Raw genomic sequence first — 23,229 nt, 5'->3', positions numbered from 1 at the left:
GGGTACTTGGATTCACAAACCACCGACAACCACTGACCTATACCACATACACAAGCCTGCATGTCTGGTTTACTCACTCTGAGTCATACTGTGTCCTATCACCACAGAAAACAGAACAGAACTGGCTTGGATGGTGAGGTCCACCACAGGTTAGACACTAGTGTAAACTCTCAAACCAGGATACCAGTAGGAAAGGGAGGGAGGGAGGGAGTGAGTTCAAGAGAAAAGGAAAAAGAAGGGGATAGACCTATATGGTTTATGCATCCAAAATTCTTGAAAAAACAAATCTCATATGCTTGATCCATGTCACCAAAAAGAGCCAAAATAATGGCCTGTGAGGACAAATCAAGCCCATCATTGCAGTTTAGACCATAAGTGAGGTTTTGGTATTAAATTAAAGTAAAATTCTGTGTTAAAGATGTAACAAAAAAAAATCCATTAATATTGCACAAAGAATGTGAAACATACTTTTTAATTTTTATTGGAAATTACGTGGTAATGTATATCACCCCTCAGTTCCAAATACCACCTAATACCCATTACTGTACTTCTTCTTTGCTTCAGAATCAAATAGAGCTCGTTACATCACACTGAAAAGAAACCCACCATAATACCTTTACATCAAATGATTGATCACGATTTAAAGCTTCAATTTAATCAAGTTTATTATGTAAAAGGACGACACATTATAAGAATAGGACAATAAAAAAAGAACTTGAATAAAACATTCAATTTGTACACTATATTGGTTATAGTAACCATGATACTTTGTTTATAACGCTAACAGACTCAGGGAAACATTCTCATATGATAGGGTAGGATAAAATCTTGTGTGGAGTTAAAAGTTAAATCAGTAATAAAACATCTGTTGCATTGCATGTCATTATTATAACTCAAAGATCTCATCTTTCTATAGGTAATATGTTAATCTGTCATTTGGTACAACTACAAAGTTAGGTAGAACAGTGCTTTGTTGCTTTGCCTGAACCACCTGTTCAACAGGTCTCTCTCCTGCTGTGATTATAGCTTGATATCATATTGCAGTGTAGTCAGAAAAAAGCCAGTGTTTGTAATAGTGCATGATTAAAAAAACCCAAAACATTAACTGAAGACATTATTTCGATCTGCTTGGACATGAAGCAGGTTCCCAAAAAAAAACAAAAAAAAAAAAACACCTATGGACAGCAAGCAACCATGTTCACATGAACCAGAGGAGATGTTTTCTAAAAGCTTAACACTGCATTAGTTTATTGGACCAGAAGTCCTGCTTCTACTGTAGGGACATTTCATTGATGCTTGTGTTTCTGCCATAAATACTCACAGCTACCATTTAATACAAGCTGCTTGGGCTTTTGGAGACATTTAAAAGGCAGCAACTTCCCAAATCTCATATTTAGTTTATACAGACCCAACCTTTGAAAGGTTAAATAAATCATTTGATTTACCTTGTCCACGGCTGGGGAAAAAGGAAAACTTCATAATGTTCAATGAAAAAAAAAAAAAAATCACAGCAGAAAAGAGCTGCTGAGGTGAAGCTGTCATTTAGAGAAAAATATTAGGCCAGCTTTGATTAAAAAAACACAAAAACGTCCCCTGATATCAGATAGCTTTCAGTGCTCTGGCATTTAGTCCCTAAATAAAAAAAATCAACTAATCTTTCAATAAGAGCTCTTTAATAGCGGGATGCCCTGATTTAACGGGGTGAGGTGGGGTGTCACAAGAATGGAACAGAAGAAGAAGCACTGCATTACAGACAGAGTACATGTACAAATTCATAAGTTAGTTTAAATAGTGAAGATGGGAGTTTCATCTCTTGACAACCACAGAAAGGAACAAACAGCAGCACATCATCCACCATAGATTGTACAATACTTTGATGATGGGAAAAAAAAAAAAAAAAAAAAAAAAAAAAAACTGATTAAGACCTCAAATTTAAACTGTAGTTTAAAAACGCCACATTTAACCAGTGGTGACTGGCACGTTCTCATAAAGAGTCAAACTAACACATTTAGAATCAATACTTTTTTTGTAATAAAAAATGGCAATTTTCATTGTATAAATCCCTTGGTCGGGTTAATTTCAGTGCTTAGAGAGTTACAGCAAAGGTTCTGCTGCTGTTCCACTGCAAAAATCTACGGGCCTGATGTTTTTAGAAAGGAAAAGATAAACAAGACTTCAAGACAACTGCTTCAAGTAAGCAAGAGCTTCCCGTGGCTTTCCTTAGCCTTCATCAGCAAAGCACTTATCAAAACTACAGGTGGACTTTTGTGATTTCACTCAACTGCGTAGATCCCAATGAGCCAGAGTAATGACATTATTCTTTCAGGTCTTCCTATTTTAAACGTGTCACCACAGAGGTCAAAGATCATGCAACGCAGCCACACCCCTGATTTCAAGAGTTTCTTCCAGCAATAGAATTAACCTCCCTTTTCCCGCCCAAACTGAGAAGTAGTGTCAAACATTACAGACTCAAACACAGTCTTTAACACAAGTCACTCATATAAAAACACAATGAGGCATATCAGTGGTGTGGATTTTAAGGTGTTGAGCAGCATGTAGGAGTGAAAGTCATGGCAAATACCAATTACCAATGTGTACAAATCGAGGTTCATCCATAGGAAAGACCAGAAACAAACTAAAGGAATCACTAATGATGAAGTGCTCTGGAGGAGGACTCACAGCTGTAGTTTCATCAGGATGGAAAAGAGAAACCAATTCCTTTTAAAGGTAACTTCTGACAGAGAGAAATATGACCGAGGGAAACAAAAGAAGGAAGAGCCACTTTGTGCTCTTGAATAAAAATGAGGCCCATGTTCACAGTAGCTTGTTTATCAATTGACTGATGAAAGCCTCCTTTCCAGGCCGAGATGCTGGCTGATTGTTGCAATTCATGAGTGGTGTTATCCTGTTATTCATGCAGATTGATGCAGTAAAAGTTCAATCTCCGGATGTCTGCTGTGCTCTAAATATCTGGGCCCGTTTACTTGTGTCATGAAAGCAGTACGTGTACTCCACTGCGACTCCTTTGGCTGGGCCCACTAAACAAGTCTGAAGCCCCTCCTGGTTTAGAGCTGTGGCCCAGTAATGACAAAGGACATGATGATGATGATGATGGTCCTTCCTTGAAAACTCTTCTCCTAAATCTCATGTGTGCAAAAGAAACCAAAAGGCTAAAACGATGTACCAAGGGTGCATGACTTTAGTCTGACAGCACCTTCAGAAATAAAAAGACTTGATTGAGACACATACTGCCCTCCTATCATAAATTAAAACACACACACACACGCACGCACGCCAAAAAAAAGCTGCACGTCAACAAAATATATAGCAGCTGTTCTGCAGTACAACCCCAAATAGGGTCTACATCAGCATCGGAGGCAGAGAATAGCGACTTCAGTGATAAATGTGATGCACTGAGGTGCAACAGAAAGTCTCCCCGTCACCCAATCAGTAAAGGAGATTTTGGGTTGAAAAAGGTTCCTCTTAGCCATAGCAGGCATGCAAGAACTCTGGCTTGAGATTGGTCAAGTTTCGGTGTACTGCGCCAGTATTCCAGGTTTTCAGACTGAAAACTCTGACCCGCTGCGGCGACCCTGTGTCAACAGCAACAAACGGCGCAGACGAAGACCCGTGAAAGGATTGCACCACAGCAGGGACGGTGGACCCCCGAACACAGTTTTCATTCCATCCCATCTCATACGACGCTCCCATGTAGGCTTCTCGTTTTTAAGACGTTCAATCTCCTGCAAGACGCACAAAAACATCACATCGCCTTAGATTTGGTTTTCTAACATTTTTGCATTCAAGTCACAGTCACATCACATCACAGATGATCCTGAATGAGGTACAAACATAGACATTTCTAAATTTGAAGATATTATTATGTGAACAGACCTAACACATGAAGATAAAAAAAATAGAATTGATCGTACCGAGTTACCGTGTTTCAGTTTCTCCACTTTTTGATTGACTACATTTGGACCATGTCACAAATCAAAGGGTCATGAATCATCAATTTTCCCCACATACCAGGAGTTTAGTGTTAAATATCAAACAAGTTTAATATTTACCATTTTCGGCCCTGACCTGTTTCAGAGCTCATGACAAATTCACTTTTAGCTTACCTCAGACCACAGGAAGTTCCTACAGGATAATGTTAGAAGATCTCGTATACATGCATATAATGTGTATATCTACCCTTGAAAATATTAATTTTAGACTAAGTCACCTCAAAAAGGTAGTTTATCATAATCAATTTCATAAATATGATAGGATTGATATTAAAATGTACTTATACCAGTATTTCTGAAACCAACAGATGTGGTGCACTAACCCCCAATTTCCACTGGATGCTGCTCCGCTGCGTTACGTCACCGCCACGTCACTGGAGCTGATAGGTTTCCACTTTATTCTATGTGTTAATTTCCACCGGGTCCGCTGCGGTGCGTGTCTGCTCCTTCCCAGATGCGGTATTCCGGTGCCCTCCGCCAGATATACACAGGGCTTCTATTTCTGGCGGACACCGGAGCACGACGCATCAATCAGCTCAGAGCAAATTAAGCTGAACAGGAAATTAAGCACGTACTCCGCAATAAATAATCGGATTACTTTTCAAAATAAAACACTTCAGATTATATTTCAAGTAACTACATCACCAAAACATCATAATGTGTAAAAAAAAAATCACATCCACTATATTGATTCCTCTCATACTGTAACTACACTGTAAACTGCGGCAACTTTGATTTAGTTCATATTTTACTGGTGCAGTTTTATCTCTTCTCTGTTGGTTGTTGCTAAAAAATGTGGCTTTGACAAATTCAGAGAGTCCAACCTTCTTGTTCTCCTTTGTTAGGAACTCTGACCTGTTTATCTGTTTATTGTTGCATTTAAAACACATACATTTAACTGCGTTCTCAAGTGATTATATAAATATCGTGAGAACTGCTCTGTCTCATGACGTCACAGTCGTTCAACCGGAGTGCACCGTGGCTCACTCAAAACGCAACCGGTGGGAATTACCGGACGGCGGACAACAGTGAAAAACCAGATCTGTGCCGTGGCGCAGTGGAGACGTATCCAGTGGAAACCCGGGGTTATACATGCAACTGTATCAATAATGTAACCACAGCATTCAAACGAGAGAAAATGCAGTTTGTAGTTGAAGAAGATCTCCAATCATATTGTCTGAGCTACGGCAAAGATTTTCACCCAAAAGGTGCAATCATACTTAATAGTAGACATACAAAGATTAATGGGAGGTTAGAGTGGCTACTGACCGTCTCATCATTGCAGATGGAGTGTAACTGTGTTCCAAACATCACTGCTGTGAAAGTGAGGAAAAGGATGGCTTCCAGACAAAGGAAGATCAGTAGCAACACAGACACCCCAGGAGAGAAGTCACTGCACTCTGGTGATAGGGAGGAGTTACAATAACTTTAGAATGCATGAATGAGTGATCGAAATTTAAAAAAAGAAATAAAAAAGATAACAGTAAAATGATGTCCAAAACAGTAAAATGCATTTTTAAACTTTATTAAAGTACTTGATAACACTGTCAGCTAGTGCTGTGAGATATGGAGAACATTTAATATCACGATATAGGTAGATTTATATCCTGATAATTATCTATATCCCAATATAGTATTTCTTCCTTAAAATTATGTGAAATTAATGGAAAATTGCTATTCATCATTCATAAAAAAATTACTAAAATACATCCCAAAATAAGTGGTACTTCTCCTTTAAGAATATTCGTGACTTTTGCTACATATACTGTTGTTGATCATAGTAGAGGTTTTGTTAGGTAACGTTCTTTAAAAGCCTTTCTAGAGCAGCAGGAGATAAATTAACGCTTTAATTTGTGAGACATGTTTGCAGCTATTTTGCCTGGAAGAGTCATATTGGCTGTGGTGACACAGTTTGTAACCAGACTAATTGATGATTCCGGTTGCCCCTGGGGACCCAATCAATAAAAGCAGTTTCACCTTCTATATTTTAGCAACAGAGTGGAACCAAGACCACACACATTCAATTATAAGCCTCCATTACCAATGATCTGAACCTACTTTTCCATTCTGTTTTTAACACTTACTAATCTAATCGCTGAAAGACAGATCTTACCATTCCACTGAGACTTCATACAGGTGAAGAAGTGCATCCCACTGAGGCCAAGGGCATGAGCAGAAATCAAGGCAATGTACATCTGTGGAAAGAGTGAAACAAGTCAGAAACCACACAGCACAGGTAATGTTAACACGTATTATTAACCACATCCTTTAAGTGATACATGTAAACTCATCATGGTAAAAAGCTTGGCTAGACGTGGCATCACAGCTGTTTAAATTCTTCATGGCATCAATCCAACAAGGTGCTGGAAAACCTCCTCGGAGAGTTTGGTTCTGACAGACGGTCAGATTTGTCAGCTGATTATCAAACAAGTAAATGTTTCTAACCACTAAAGGTGGGCCTTTGCATTGAGATTAGGGCTGAACAATTTTGGAAAATCATATAATTGCAATTTTTTCCTCAATATTGCGATTAAATATGCAATAATCTTTCCAAGGGCCTGTTGTCATGTATTTTTCAATGAACACAATAAATCAGCGTTTTATAATGAACTATTTCAGATTTAGTTAAACTTTAAATAAATATAGAATCTACATTTTAAAGCAGAGATTACAACAATAAAACAAACAAATCTGTGGCTTTACTTCTTCAACATATCTAACTAACTTGTGGACTGCACTACTTAAACACACTCTGAACTTAACAGGACAGTCTATAAATAAATAAAATAAACAGATATAAAAAAATAAAATAAAGCTTACTATTATCCAGTCAGTAACGTCAAACATACTAAAGTGCAGGAAAAGCAAGGAGAGCTAATATCTGCTTAAACCAATTGGACATTTTTTAGGTAAATCAAACTCCCAACAAAATTAAAATAAATTATTGCTAAAAAATTGCAGCCATTGCGATGCAATTTTTGCAATTAATCATTCAGCCTTAATTGAGATCTGGTGACTAGTCTGAAGTAAAAACAAAACTACAACTTGTGAGTTGTCAGTGTGGTCAAAGGGATAGATAATATCAGCACCAATACTCAGGTTAATGAATGCAATAATCAAAAAAAGGTTCCCCCAAGTCTTTGTTTGATGTTTGAAGACACTTCTGCTCAAATAGTAAAACACGTAATTGAATAGCTTTTCTTTTTTTTTTTACAGATAGATTGTAAATATGTTTAAGGTGTATAGTCACTGCGTCAGTGTGCAGTAACTAGAATCCTTCAGCATATCAAACATACATAACTACTACTTCTGGATAAAGCAAACAAACAGTTGTTATGGCAATTATTATATTCATCATCATATCATCAAATGTGTGTTCATGTGTACAATTTGTCATGTTTTAATACATGATGACTGCATTACTCTTTGCACTTTTGAATAGCTGAGTCATGTTAGATTAACAATACAGATCGTATTGTATCCACAGTGCAACACAAGACTGTCTGAAGGCCAAACTCAAACTCACATGCAGATATACACGCACACACACTATCAAGGACAGATACCAGTGGCGCAGGCCTTCCTCATAATATACACGTCTTCATCATCCTCCAATGTTTCCACTGTTGGGAGCATCTGACTCCCTCCTTTTCTTTTTTTCAGGGTTGGGACTTTTTCTCATATCTGTATAAAGCTTAAACTGTGAAACTGTTGGTCAGTCTTGCTTTTTTCCTCTGGCCGGAGCTTTTTGACTATCCTGCGTTGTTTCTTGCCGCCTTTAATCCCAACAGGATGGGACACTTCTTTTGTACACTTTTTAATTTAGTTTATAATAAATCTTTCTTTTTTTATAAAATCATCACGCTTCGACTGGACTCCATCATTCAATCAGAGCAATAAATCATGTCTCCAAATGAGGTCAACCGCAAATTTGCCGTGACACAGTGCACTCTATATGTACTTACAGTGAAAAGAACAAAGAATCTCTGGTTCTTCTCTCCAACGCAGTTATTCACCCAGGGACAGTGATGATCCATCTTGCGGATGCATCGTTTACAAATACTGTAGGCAGAGGATAAAGATCAATATTATTAAAAAAATAACTCTGATGTGACATCATGGGGCAATAAAAAATGACTGCTTTAGGGCTGTAGTAAGCAATTATTTTTGTAATCCATTAATCCATCCATTTCTTTTGAAACGACTGTTCTTCAGTGTTAAGACCTAATGATATAATATTCTCTAACAAAATTACACAACACAAAAATCCTTCAGCTCTTCTTATTGTACAAAAAAAAGAAGAATATAAAGAATTACTTGTACATGATATTTTATATAGGCATTACTTAAACACAACCACAGTGTTTAGGTCAAAAAATAGGTAAAACAAAGCTTTTTCCCTTAAAGTTTAACAATAAAATTCTGTATTTAACTTGAAAAGTAAGTCAAAAAGAAATAATATAATGCTAATATCTGTTAAGAGGCGTGTCCTCAATAACAAATACAGTTCCCTTTAAATATTAAAAAAATAACAAAACATTATTTTGTTTTAATTAACAGGTATACGGTTACACTTCCCTTTTTATGTTCCCATTTGTATTGTTAATAAATCAACAAACCTTTTGTTTTGAAACTATTCAAATTATAGAGGGTGCATTTGATTCTAATCTTCAGAGCTTCTATTTACTGGTTGCTCCATTGTTATAAGTTGGGTTGATAACTCCCATATCTACAGCTATACTACACACTGCTCTCTTTTTGTTCAGTGCGTAATAACCCCACACTTTCAGTCGCCGTCTTTTCCTTGTCGGTAAACTTTGATTTTTGCTGCTATTTCCGACACGCTGCATGTGAATCGGTTTAATCATTGAATCGTTTCGGCTCTACTCGACTATAAAGTAGCTTCAACATAAAAGTGTTGGATTCTGGTCCTGGAGAGACAGAGTCCTGCAAGTTTTCAATGTCACATGATGGCAGAGGAAATGAAAAAGCTAAACCTATCCACACTGACCTGCAGTGGTGTGCCCTCTCAGGCTTGATGCTACAGCACTTGGGGCACTTGTAGATGACTTCACCAGGCTTTAGGTGCAAGCTCTCCATATACTCCTTAGTGGCATTGCCCTTAGGAACAGCACCCTGATAGGAAAATATAAACAGGAAAGGTTAGTGTTAGGCAAGACATAGTATTATTTAAGACGACTGCTGCTTCCTCAGGTGAAAAAATTCAATTCCAAAAATCTAATTTTCTTTAAAAAAGGAATATTCAGCCGTCAGGCATACAACAGTTACTGAGACATAGAAGAATCTATTAGAGGAGGGAAACGCAACAGAATTACCTCCAAGCAAAATATTTGTTTATACAAAATCAGAGAAAAATATTTGTTGTTAACTTATGACAAATGCAACTCAAGATGAAATAAATCAAATACATTTTTAGAGTTCCTACATTTTGCCATATAAATACCTATTCAAGCTATTGTTGTATTTCATAGGATTATAATTATGTATTTGATTGACCTCTCGGCCAATCGGGGCGACCGTGGCTTAGTGGTAGAGTGGGTCGTCCAATAACCAAAGGGTTGGGGGTTCTAATCCTGTTCAATCCAAGTCATTGTCGCTGTGTCCTTGTGCAAGGCACTTTACCCACATTGCCTCGTATGAATGGGTATGAATTCTGCATAAATGTTGGTGATGGTCAGTGTAGGCGCAAAATGGCAGCTTCTGCCAGTATGCCCCAGGGCAGCTGTGGCTAAAATGTAGCTTACCACTACCGGTATGACTGATGTGAGTGATTGGTTTGAATGAATAATGGTTTATGTACGTGCTTTGTCCATTTATAAAAAGTGATGCATAAATCCAAGCCATTATTATTATTTTAAACACTTGAACTTCTCCTGTAGGTTCCAAGCATCAGCATTTCTGATCAAGACAACATTTCAAAATCTGAATCAACTTTATTGGCCATGTAATGTATGTTATACACAGGAAATTTGACTTGGTGAACTGTGCTCTCTCTAACAATGTAAATTAAATAATTAATTAAATCAATTAAATAATAATCAACTAGAAAAAATATAAACAGTGGTTAAAGACTAATATGTGCTAAACTAAATAATAATAATAATAACTATGACAATAATAAACACAATAACAATAATAATAATAATAATAGAATAATAGTGCAGTAGTGCACTGATGAGTAGTGCAGGTGAATATTTAAATTAAATACTATACATACATGTACATTCACAATGACAGTTTGTTCAAGGGTTGAGACATGTTAAGTTCCAGGGTTATTTCACACAAACAGCTCTGACACTCTGTTTAGCATTGATCAGAGTGACAGCCTGGGGGAAGAAACTGTTGTTTTGGCGTACAGTGATCTGTAGCGTCTGCCGGAGGGAAGGAGTTTGAACAGATTGTGTCCAGGGTGAGAGGGGTCAGCAGTGATGTTCCCTGCCCGTTTTCTGAATCTGGATAGGTATAAGTCTTGGATGGGGGGCAGTTCGACACCGATGAGCTTTTCTGCAGACCTGATTATTCGCTGTAGTCTGTCTGTCTAGTTTGGTTTTTACAGTAAACTGGGCTCTTAGGATCTTGTGTTCCAGTAATGCAGAAGAGCTTGAAAACATGTGTGTGTGCAGCCAGCAGTGATGGAATGGCATCAACAAGTCTGTCTGGAGTTACATGAAATGGAAAAACCTACCAAAGTTATTTCTTAAAGTGTTAGAATACAAAATAAATTATAGTTGAAAGGAAAAACTTGATCATACCAACAATACTGATGTTCTTTCAGGTAAAATTATGCCCAAAGCCCAGTCTTGTTTTCCCATCTCTACCATGTAAGTACGGTATAATTTTGACCAGCATTTATTCATTTGTTTCATGTGAGTAGGATTACATCAAAAGTACTAAACAGATTTGAACCAAACTTTAACCAAGGATAAACCTTATGCCTGGGAAAATTCCATGATATTTTGGAGGGGATATGGATCAATATACTGATTCTGGATCAGTTATTCATTAACAGTGAAATTTAGAAAATTCATACCTTGGTGTGTAATTAACCGATTTTTATAAAAATGTACTATTTAGCCCTTAGCAGAGGTTTGTGCTCTCTGAGTGCTCTTGTTTGTAATGAGTTTGTGTAACTCACTGATGCCATTTGTCCTATAGTTCTTCTATCTAACTCTACTTTTCAAAACTCACTCTCCTTTTATAACCTTTCCACCTTGTTTCCAACAGCCTTACCGGGTCGGTCAACATGGTACGCAGGTGGGAGGCCAGGGCGAGCACAGCCAGGGAGTTGAATGTGGCACCATTCAGCAGGGAGTACCAAAAGCTCTTTGCAGGCAGCAGCATGACAAAGTTCACCACAAACTCCGCATACAGCACCAGGAACCAGGTGATGGTCGCGCACACCATACCGCAGCCATCCTGAATGAACCACAGAGTGCGATTCCCTGCCGTGTGGCCGCCATGGTGCCCTCCACCCATCACTTCGGCTGCCAGGCTGCCTGCCTCCACATCTACACCTGTTGACAGCAGCGGGTGGTGCTGCTCCATGTCTCGTAGTCTGTGGTTTGAAGACTGCATCCTGCCCTGAAAGAGAGAGACATATTAGGAAGGAATTCATATTGGGACATTTAGAAGATTATATATAAAGTTAATGTCTTTTTAAAATATTATGTAATTAAACAACTTGTAGTCATTTCTGGCTTCATGACCAACTGCTCTTACAGCTCATTTCAAACAAAACCTTAAACAGATATAAACACTGCAGTGCCCAGGTAACCTACCATCAATTTGACTCAACAGTGCACTTATCAATTCAGATTAGTGATTAGACCAGTGTTCTGTTCTTTGTGGTGGTATCGAGGAGTAAGGAAAAGGAAGAATAACAAAACGAAGATAAAAGACAAGGAAACAGATGTAATTCAGAAATAAGGTTGTGTTTATTTGTTATAACAAAATAAAGACTCCATCAAATTAAATATTCACAGTTGAACTAAAAGAAAAAGGTTTACAACAAATCTTCAATAAAACACAACATACCGTAACCAACATAAACCCAACAAATAACTACCAACTAAAAATCCACAAAGGTCGACGACAAACAACTTCCTCTCACAGGAGTATCACAAGCACAGAAGCTCACAAGATGACAGACAGACCACAGACCCTAGCCGTTTCTCAATTATTAGTATGCATACTCCGTACTTGTGAACTTCTGGGTACGGACTCGTGGGAGCAAACTTGGAGAACGGACTTGCGTTGTGCGCAAACTTAGCATACTTGTCGTTTTGGGACAAAGCAACAGTGTGGAGTACTAATTGAATGATTAATGATAATAATAGAAAAATAACAATAAGAAGTGAAGAAGAAAAGGAACAAATAATTTACATGGTAATAATAATAAAGGAATAATGTGTTTGTTCGAAGTACATGCTGGAAAATATAGCTGGCTCTCCTCTGATGCATGCTCGGTAAAACGGGCGGAGCAAGTTCTCATCCGGGGATTTACAGCGAACTCGCTGAGAAGCGGACATGGAATTGGGACAGGACTTGGGCCGTGCGTGATGAAGTTTAACGAGTTCACGAGCACACAAGTCTGCACAAGTACACAGATTGAGGAACGGCCCTTGAGCGTTCACTAGCCACACACTGCTGAGTGAGATATCCAGCTGGCCTTTAAACACCAGCTGATCAGCTGCACCTGCTTTAGCTGAGCGGGGAAAAAGGCGTGGCCTGCTGGGTCAGGAAAGCAGCAGACAGGCAGCAGAGCATGTAACACCCCCCCAACTTAAAGACCATTTTCTTCTAAACACATTAAATAGGCCATAAATGCATTCCTTAAAACATGTACAAAGCCATTCAACCATTTATAATTTAAATGTGGAGCTCAGCTTCAAAAACTGTGTTCCCAGTTTCTGTGGATTTATTGGGTGGGTCAGAAATCAGGACCGTGTTATGTAACGGAGCCCTCATTAGCATAAACCCGACCCTGCTGCTGAAGCACACCGAACTTCCACAGCCTCCAGCGGGTGCAATTCGGCCCCTAGCTGAAAATAAACCACATATTTGGACTCTGGAATAAAACGAGTCCGCTGGTGCCACATTTTCCAAGAAATGAGCATGTTTATACACCGCAATTTTGTTTTTTGACTGATACGTCATTTGGCACAATCCGAAAACTTCTGGAAGCATCGACGCTGGAGCCGCTTCCTCTAACTGACACGCCCCCAGCGTTTTGAGGCCTAATTTTTTATACTTAGCAATTTTTTTTTTTTCATCTTTCAAATTTGGCTCAGTGGTCAATGACATGTTTCTGTGGTGTGACAAACTCATAAAACAAATGTATTTCTGCTTTACACAGACTTTAAAATCCAAACCCCAGTTTGGAAACAATATTTATCACTTAACTCAAACATTACCTGAAGTCATGCCACCTACATGGTGGTATTGGACCTCTTTTCATTCGCTCCCTTTTCGATGGGGGGCAGCAACAGGCATGCTGCTTGATGGGAGCAGCCAAACAACGTCAATGTTTATAGACGCATCAGTAGCCATACAGGCCAAGATAGCTGAAGGTGAAGAAGCAGACGTGACAGCCTCCGGCTTCATCTCCTTTCCACAGCTCTGGCTTCAACACGTTAATGTGACAAGCGCGTCTTTCGACGACGCTCAGGGGTACTGATGACGTAACCTGTTTTTTAGACTCTTCCCATCACTTTATAGGAACCTGAGAACCGTGCACTGCATGCTGAATACAGTACAAGCACCTGGTCACCAGGCTGGCATTGACGCTTTCACATCAAAATGTTGCTTCCTTTAGCCTGGGTGACTAAAATGGCTTCTTTTGCATGGGAAGTGGCAAAGCGCAGACGCTCCTTACATTGAGTCACTAACTTTCGACAGCTCAGTTTTAGAGGACTTGCGCAGCAACTGCTCTTTCATCACCTTTAGCAGGCCATGCACATTGTGGCCAAACACATACTCAGCAGGACCGAGACCAAGCGACTCCTGTTTTGCATCACGTACAGCAAACAAAACATATGGCACCCCACCATCAATAAAAAATGACCGTTTTCCAACCATCTCACCACTATTAGGAATCGCGGAACAACACTTTAGCGACTGGTCTTTCACCATTTCGATCAATCCCATGCCCAGGACCCAGCACTTTTTCCTGTCTCACTTTCAGCAATTGTGTCCAGGTTTGAGGCAATATAAACATTTTCTTTCAGACCTATTGCTAGGGAAAGATGCCTGCCCAACCTTTTACTGATCACCATCTTTGGGAAGGACCTCACAATGGGATGGAGTGTCACGCTTCATAAAATTACGCAAGCACAAACTCATCAGTTAGCACTGCTGCCTGTTGCAGGGTGGAGATTTTCTTCTCGTTTAAGTACACTGCAATTCGATCGGTAAAACAATTCTTAAATTCCTCAATCAGAACAAGCTCTCTTCGTCAGGATAAATCACCAACTTTGCAGGCAGCACACCATTGATCAAACGTGACACATTTCTCCCTGGCAAAATCAACAAAGGTTTGCGAAAAACCCTCTTCAGGCCGCAAAAACGCTACCTATACGCCTCAGGCTCTTAAAATTGCACTTTTAAGAATATAATTATATATATTATAATTCAAACTGTCTTCAATCGAAAGAGATGACCTGCTTCAGCTGGGCAAGGAAAAGGCCATGGCCTGCTGGGTCAGGAAAGTGGCAGACTGACAGCAGAGCATGTAACAACCAGACAAGATTCAAATAGAGCTTTTGAATTCTGTATTCAAGTCAAGGTCATGAGATAAGACCATCTGGAGGGACAAAAATCAATGGCTATCACGGTGCCTTTGGGGAACTGATCCTGTAGCCTAGCTATGTATGTAACTTACAGGCTAATAATAATCTTCGGACCCACTTCCATGTTGCTTATGCTTCATTATGATATACAAAATGTAAATCTAAACAATCAATATTTAACTATAAATTAAAAAGGTATATTTGCTGTAAAGGAAGATAAGAAAGAAACACTTCTTCGTTCATATATATTAAAAGTCAATTTTGTGTGTTAGACATATTTTAGATTAGTGTTTTTCAAATGGGGGTACGCAATGGCACTACAGGGCAGGGTTTCAAAACTTTTCCAAAATATTTTACCAAAATTCCATGACTTAGTTCTGAAGCCCTAAGATCTTTTTTTTGCGTACGCATTTCCTGGTTTTTAGCATACGCCAGCTGAAGTGGTCTTACCTACGCACAGTTTAATAAATGAGGCAGAGACTGAATTTGTGAGATCTTGTGATTCCCGCTCAATTATGCTGCCGGTATGCAGCATTTTCACTTTGAGATAATGCTTAACATCTTTGGGATTTAACATATTTTAAACATTAAAATGAAATAGGCTATATTTCCAAACCAGTTAAAATATTCCATGACTTTCCAAAGCTGGAAAATCGTTTTTTCAAATTCCATAACTTGTCCACAAATTTCATGTCCGTGGGGACCCTGACAGGGGGTACTTGAGAGAGAAAGTGTAAAATTTACAAATAAAAGCATTAAAAAGATGGGGTTTTATAATGTTTGTTTTTAGTTAAAATGATAACCACAAAAATGATGATGATAATATTCTCAGTCAGTCTTGGTCCCACACCAGGCATGAGATGACCAGAAATGATGAACACTATAAAAATAAATCAATTTATGAGGTACTAAATACTATTTCATTCCACTTTACAAATAAGATTCTTTGAAATGTGTGTTATCACTCGTTCATTCCATCATTACGCTCTTGAGTTTTTCCCCCCCAAATTATTCTCAGCAAAATGTAGTAGACAGACAAAGACGGTACTTGGATTCAGAAATAAGAGAAAGGGGGTACTTGAGCCAAAAAGGTTTGAGAACCACTGATCTACCCTTACATTTACACTACTTATGAGAGATTAATGATCCATTGCGCTAAAAGAGCACAGCATGCACATCTTGATTTCAATCACAAAGGCCTGAGATCTTGAAAATTACACTGAGATAAAATTTCCAAAAAATTGTCTGCACAAGTTTATTGCTTACTCTGGTGATGCTAAGGGTATGATTCCTGTAAGTGCGCCTATTTTAGTCTTCCAATATGCGAAGCGGAAAAGGCTTTATGAAATGACTCATGAGTCACTATGAAACCATCTGTAATGAAACCACAACCATTCAACCCTTCAAACTAGACAGAATCCAATGGTGATAAACATCTCTTAGCTAAACTGGCCCTGAGCTAATAAAGTAGTATCTATTGCTGGTATGAAGAACTGACCCAACATGATTAAGTGCTTTTGAGCTTCTTTTCACTCAGCTTTTAGAGTAAATAAGATGGTTTTAGCACACTGACAGACAATCAGGCTCTCTGACAGATTGCTCATCAAAGCTTGCCTCTGCTTCCATTTGAAAGCCCTCCATCATGGTGGGTGTTGGTGCTTATAAAAGCAAGCTAAATAACCCCCATCCATGCCAGTTTTCACAATAATGTCATGGTAACAAGCTTCGAGTAAAAGAGGATTTTTTTTATTTTTTATTTTGTTTGGACACCTGTTATATTACTCACAAAAGTGAGTACACCCCTACCATTTCTGCAAATATTTAATTATATCTTTTCATGGGACAACACTGAAGAAATTACACTTTGATACAATGTAAATTAGTCACTGTACAGCTTGTATAATTGTGTAAATGTACTGTCTCCTCACATTAACTCAACACACAGCCATTAATGTCTAAACTGCTGGCAACAAAAGTGAGTATAGTACACCCCTAAGTAAAAATGTCCGCATTGGTGTGGTCACCATTATTTTCCAGCACTGCCTTAACACTCTTGGGCATAGAGTTCACCAGAGCTTCACAGGTTGCCACTGGAATCCCCCTCCACTCCTCCATGACGACATCAAGGAGCTGGTGAATGTTAGAGACCTTGCGCTCCTCCACCTTCCGTTTGTGGATGCCCCACAGATGCTTAATAGGGTTTAGGTCTGGAGACATGGCTGGCCAGTCCATCACCTTTACCCTCAGCTTCTATAGCAAGGCAGTGGTCGCTTTGGAGGTGTGTTTGGGGTCGTTATCATGTTGGAATACTGTCCTGCGGCCCAGTTTCCGAAGAAATGGGATCATGCTCTGCTTCAGTATGTCACAGAACATGTGGGCATTCATGGTTCCCTCAATGAACTGTAGCTCCCCAGTGCCAGCAGCACTCATACAGCCTCAGACCATGACAGTCCCACCACCGTGCTTGACTGTAGCCAAGACACACTTGTCTTTGTACTTCTCACCTGCTTGCCACCACACACACAATTGACACCATCTGAACCTAATAAGTTGATCTTGGACTAATCATACCACAGGACATGGTTCCAGTAATCCATGTCCTTAGTCTGCTTGTCATCAACAAACTGTTTGCTGGCTTTCTTGTGCATCATCTTTAGAAGAGGCTTCCTTCTGGGACGACAACCATGCAGACCAATTTGATGCAGTGTGCGGCGTATGGTCTGAGCACTGACAGGCTGATATATACAGTAAATAATCTAAACTACTGAAGAAGATCTGATGCTCTCTGTTGACTTAATATTGAAATACACACACCATAGAGAAACTTTCTCGAAAAAATATTAAAGCTAACAGCTTGATAAGCCTGTAAGTCAGCACAGAAAACCCTAGGCATTGAAAGATGGGACTGCGCAAAAACTGAACTCAAACCAAACTCGTCACAAAACTAGAAATAAAACCACAGACATTTTTAGCTTTAGGCAATACCACTGCTTAGTTTAAGGACAAAAGATTCTGTGTGAAGTTCAGAAAGCTGATTTTGTCTTTGATAGACATGCTAGTAAAACTAACTTGAGAGTAAAGTCAGGAGGAAATTTTGAACATTTTCTGCACGAGTAAATATCCTGCTTTGGCAACAATATTCAGAAGGTAGATAAAAAAACATGTTTGTTGACTGGTACAATAGAGCTTCTTTCCAAGGGTTTTGAAAAAAAAAGGAATGCCGCTACACCTGCTTCTGCATGAAAGACAAATAGTTGTCGATACAGGCATGCTGGGTTGTGAAAACAATGCAAATACAGACAGAGAACTCATAAACTAAGGAGTCAACATACTTAATGTGGATCAGCTTCACAACATCAGCATGCTGAGGTGTGTGCCTCCTGGACCTGCGGTCAGGATGAAGAACATATGTAGACTACAGACTGGGATGAGACCTGCAAAACAAAACACACACAGGGGTTTAAATGTGTACACGTGCACCTGATGAATAGATTCTGAAATTAATATATAATTGTTTTAGCTTAAAAATGTGCAAAACAAAAATTATGAAAAGTTAAAAAGCAGACAGAATTAGCACAGCAACTAATGTAAAATTTGGGGATGGATTTATTATCGATGAGTCATTGCCTCAGTTATAATCGGTGTATTACACTGCACAGCAATATGTACAGTACACCACCAACAATCCCCAGTTAAATTTGAAAGCTGCACTGTGGAGCAGAGAATGACTGGGCCAGCATTCCCTTTGGTCACACCCTGGTTGTTTAATGCTGGCTTTGCATTTCTTGCAGCACATGTGTGGGCTTCCGCCAAACGCCTAATTTTGCTTTAAGTCTTAACCAAAACATCTCTTAATGTTGGTGTGTGTGCGTGTGTGTGTCAAGAAGTTATAAATGATACATGGCATTTTATTGAAGGTTGCTTGTAGGGGTGTCCAACAACTTTTTCCACTTCTGATATAAAAGCGAAGTGCTGATATTGAATTGACCGAATACATCATTAACATAAATTAGGGCTGAGCATTATGGACCGAAACTCATATTTCCATATTTTTTCTCAAAATGGCGATATACAATATAAATCTCAATAATTTTATATCAAATGAAGCCTGACCAGGAAGACAATTCTGGGTTAAATTCTCTGATGCAAAATACCACACAGGAACATTTATTAATAAACAGCTGCACATTGTGTGCCACTTTTGGCCTTTTCTATTTAAAGAGACAGCACATGTGAGTGAGTTCTGTAGTGTGGCTCGTTTAGGGGAAGGTCTGTGATCCATCCAACTGTGCTTTTAATGCTCTTTTGAGAAGTAGCAAAACAGGGACTCGTAATCCAAGTATTAAAACAAAATAAGATATAAAAATATATACAGTGATATATTGGCAATTTTGGCCAAAATAGAAAACTCGATATATCTTGAATCTTGATATATTGCCCAGCCCTAGCATGAATCATTAATACATTTATTACTTATTTTTGTAGTGTGAAATGTAAGAAAGGGCTTGATCAAGTGGTATTACTCCAACAAGGAACAACAATATGTACTGTATGAGAAAACTAATCAATTTGTTATAGAGCTCAACGCTAACTTTCCACTGGTAGCACATGAAGTGGCACATTTTTGGCCGTTGCCCCTTAAGCCAAGACCTTTTCAGTAATTTTTCAACGTATTTACAGTGACATCATTGATAAGAAAAACAAAACACAAGGACCTCAAATAAGCCCAAAAGTAATTGATAAAAAGCCAACTTAGCAATTTGAAAATGATACTTCTGTGTTTTCCACTGATTCTCATAATCTTAGCACACTCACCTTAACTGTATTGTGTATCAGCAATTTAGAATTTATTCTATTTATGAATTTTTTTCCTGACATTTTGGTAAAAAATATTAAAAAAAATAATTGAATTTGATTTTTTTTTTAAATCCGTGAACTTATTGATTAAAGTCAATTCAGAAGTCCACAGCATAGAACTGGTTCTTAACTTGTTCGTACTAATGCACTTTAGAATGTGAATGAGTACAACAAAATTGGACATACTCACAGCTGGGCAGACTTTTTCAGTTTGAACAGTCACAGCCATCGGCCTTTTAGCAGAACTATTGTGTGTTCAAGGATACTTCTGAACATACACATGCAGCCTGGTTGCAGTGCTGCTCCAGTACGTAACTGTATCCCTGATGACCCATGCAGATTATATTGAACCATCTGAAGCCCTGAAATTCTTTTTAAGCATTGCTGTAACACAATCAGCAGCTCCGCGTGCGCTGGGATGGCTTTTGTGCACGTTGTCTGTCACTCTAGCATTTGCAAATCAGAGCATGAACCAGGTCCAATTATTATTGGGTAGGGGATACCTGCTGAGAAGCAACTCTGAACAAATCAAATTAATCTTTACAGTACGGCCCTATGAAATCTGTTTTTTTCTTTCTTTCCCAAATTCATTTTTTTTCTTCTTCAGCTATTAATAGCTCAATTGCAGAGGTGAAGTACTCACGTTACTGTAATAGAGTTGCTTTTATGGGTACTTTTGAGTATATTTCCAAATCAGTAATTTTACTTGTACTTTAAGTATGTTTTAAAATAAGTAATTAGTTACATTTCTACACCCAACCGTTACTAAGTTAATTATTATATTTTTGTTTCAAAATGATCATTGGACATTGTGAAACTAAAAATTAAAAAAAAAAATGACCAGACAACAACCCAATGCATCACATCATCGCCGACCAATCACATTAAACATAATGCACGGCACAAAAACAGCATTAAATGCTGGTTATTTTCTCAGTTTTAGAGTTCATAAATTTAGCTATAATTAGAGCTGGAGAATGTTTTATTATTTTGAATTTAATTCATTGGTGTTATTTTATTAAAATAAAATAAAATAAAAACAATTGTACATTTTGACAAACCTTTTATTTTATACAGATGCGTTTGTGGAAAATAAATTATGCTCCAAATGTGCAAAATGTAACCTCTTCCTTTTTAAGTTTATACATGAGATTAGTGTTGCATGATTATGGCCAAAATGATAATCACGATTATTTTTTTTTATCAATATTGTAATCAAAATGATTTATCATGAGGGAAAAATCTGTTCTTATTGCACTACAATTAAATAAATAATGTGTACAGTTTACGGTGCAAAATTAAGCTTTAAATGGAATTATAATGAAAAATAATAAGAATTAAAAAAAAAACAAAAAAACAATTACCCCAAAAATTTTAAATGTACTAAAGGCTAACTGAATAAATACAATATAACAGAGTGCAGAGTATGTATTTTAAATGTAAATATTGTTGACGATCAAGTTGTGGCAACCATAACCTTGATCAGAGTAAAAATTCATGTTTACCGTAAGCAAGTGAAGCGTGGCAACATTTATTTCCAAAAATAAATGTGGTGGATTTAAAGTAACCAGTACAATGTATTTTCAGTGCTATTTAATTGAGCTAAATTTTGAGATTGTTGGTATTCATTTGTAGCAAGAGTTTTCTGCTTTTAATAACTTCAGACATGTCTGATTACTTTCTCATTTCCACCCTGTTTTATGATCATAGACCACCTGTCCATGTGTACAGATGACATCAGTCAAAGGTGATCCTAACTGTAGTTCTACACGGGTTTCAGACTCATAAATCACTCCTGACTTCCCCATTCAGTGCATTGTCTCTCCTCACACCACCATGAGCAAGGAGAACTTCTTCTTCTTCTTCTTCTTCACTGCCTAGTCCCAAACATCCCTGTCCTTGTTATCAGTCGCCATCAGTGTATCTGGTGTTGTTAGGAGGACGGGCAGAGGTCGTGGTCGTGACCGAGGGTAGTCTTCATCACACCAACATTAACACACAGCAGTAGGTTTGTATGGCGCTTTCACATGCGACACAACTGGCTAGAAAATCTCGTTCTCCGACTAGCTTCTCAAATGGGCTAACACAGCTAGCATGCTAAAAAGCACTGTGTGCAAACCAGTGGTACAGACACAGGTGCTGCCGAGTGGTAATATAGTCACTTACCTTTAATGTTACTGATTCATCTTCTATGAAGCCCAGTCGTGACGCATTTTGACGTCTTTATTGTGTCTGGGAGCGACCGTGTCGGGGTCCGTTCGAACAACGGGCTGATCCGTGGGCAGTGATGACGTTTCCGGGGTTCACCTCGAGTTTATCCGTCGTGCCTCGGAAAGGTCCGGGAAGCAGTAAGGCGTGGATGTAAGGACTCCAACAGCGTCACCGTGTGGCGAAAAGGACAAAAACATGACCATAACTGCGATAAGATCAGATATCCACTAGTGGGAGGTGTTAGTTCATTGTGAAAAATCAGAATATCAGGATTGTACGTGTATATTCAACTGAGGTTATATGTATTTATTTGTCTTTTTGTAAAGTTTACTTCAGTTTTTTCCTTGTTTTGCAGCTTCTACTTATATCGTCTTGGCTGATGTGTTGTTTGCAGTTTTTTTACATTCCATGGTACCTGTTCTTTTATCCCCAGAAAGTCAATTACTATTATGTTCTCAATTAATAAAGTGCATATCTTATATACAGTATATAACCAAAAAACAAAACAAAAATTGAATCAAAATAATGTATTGCCTTCAAAAAAATGGGAGCATTTTAATGCTCACCTCTGAAGAATTGAGTAAGCAGCTTGTTTCCCTAATTTCACCTTCTCTCCCTCTCCTTCCTTTTCTTGTGTTTTTGTTCTGGTTATCTTCTCTTGAGGAAAGACATGGTTTCCTGCTGCTGTCTCACACTCAAATATCGCAAAAAAGTTTTTACGCTCTCATGAGGAGGTATTTCAGACATTTTGATAACGAAATGTGTCGCAAAAGCGCTAAGGAAACACTTTTTCCGCAAATACGTGGTCACATGACCACTTTTCTCCGAGAAAATATGACGCGGTACGTGTAAACAGAAGCGAGAGAGAGAGAGATCGGGACATTTCTTAGCATTACGCCTGAAAAGATCTTACTGCCACAGTTGGCATGAAACAACAAAAATGTTATAAAGAAGTTTAGAGCGTTCGTCTTCCTGCGCTGAAGTCTCGCGGGATGAGATTTCACGGGAGTTACGAGGCTCCTGCCCAAAACAACGTTCAATAGAAACACATTCAAAGCGCAATTATACTTTGTCGTCATTTAGAAATATCGCTTTTATTTTACAAAAATCTGCAATGGAAACCCAGCTATTTTACATTGATCATTCACACTTGAAATGATTGTAAAATACTTATCCCATCAGGACCATTTCTGGGTATAGCTGGGTATGTTGCTTAGGGCCACCATCTCCTGGTGGGCGCCTTGCTGGTCACTGAAGTTAAAAATAAGATGATAGTCTGTATTTATTTCAGAATTATTTCAAAATCCCTAAAGCCTGAAAACACAAAGTATAGATGTGAAATT

At 38.4% G+C, this 23,229-nt stretch overlaps 1 protein-coding gene across 1 annotated transcript; it reads right to left on the bottom strand.

Annotated features, from left to right (window-relative positions):
* Nucleotides 1–647: 647 nt before the first annotated feature.
* Nucleotides 648–22,005, bottom strand: zdhhc7 (zDHHC palmitoyltransferase 7). Its single transcript, XM_028474556.1, has 8 exons — nt 21,842–22,005; nt 18,151–18,252; nt 11,262–11,612; nt 9,022–9,146; nt 7,976–8,072; nt 6,124–6,205; nt 5,280–5,410; nt 648–3,743 (listed from the first exon to the last, which is right to left on the bottom strand). The coding sequence occupies exons 3-8, from the start codon at nt 11,604–11,606 to the stop codon at nt 3,561–3,563; spliced, it is 963 nt and encodes a 320-aa protein (XP_028330357.1). The 5' UTR covers nt 11,607–11,612; nt 18,151–18,252; nt 21,842–22,005; the 3' UTR covers nt 648–3,560.
* Between the last annotated feature and the right edge of the window lie 1,224 nt (nt 22,006–23,229).

Source organism: Gouania willdenowi, chromosome 3 (genome assembly GCF_900634775.1).
Source record: "Gouania willdenowi chromosome 3, fGouWil2.1, whole genome shotgun sequence".
In the NCBI taxonomy this organism is placed as follows: domain Eukaryota; kingdom Metazoa; phylum Chordata; class Actinopteri; order Blenniiformes; family Gobiesocidae; genus Gouania; species Gouania willdenowi.
This window is presented reverse-complemented; position numbering and strand designations above follow the sequence as displayed.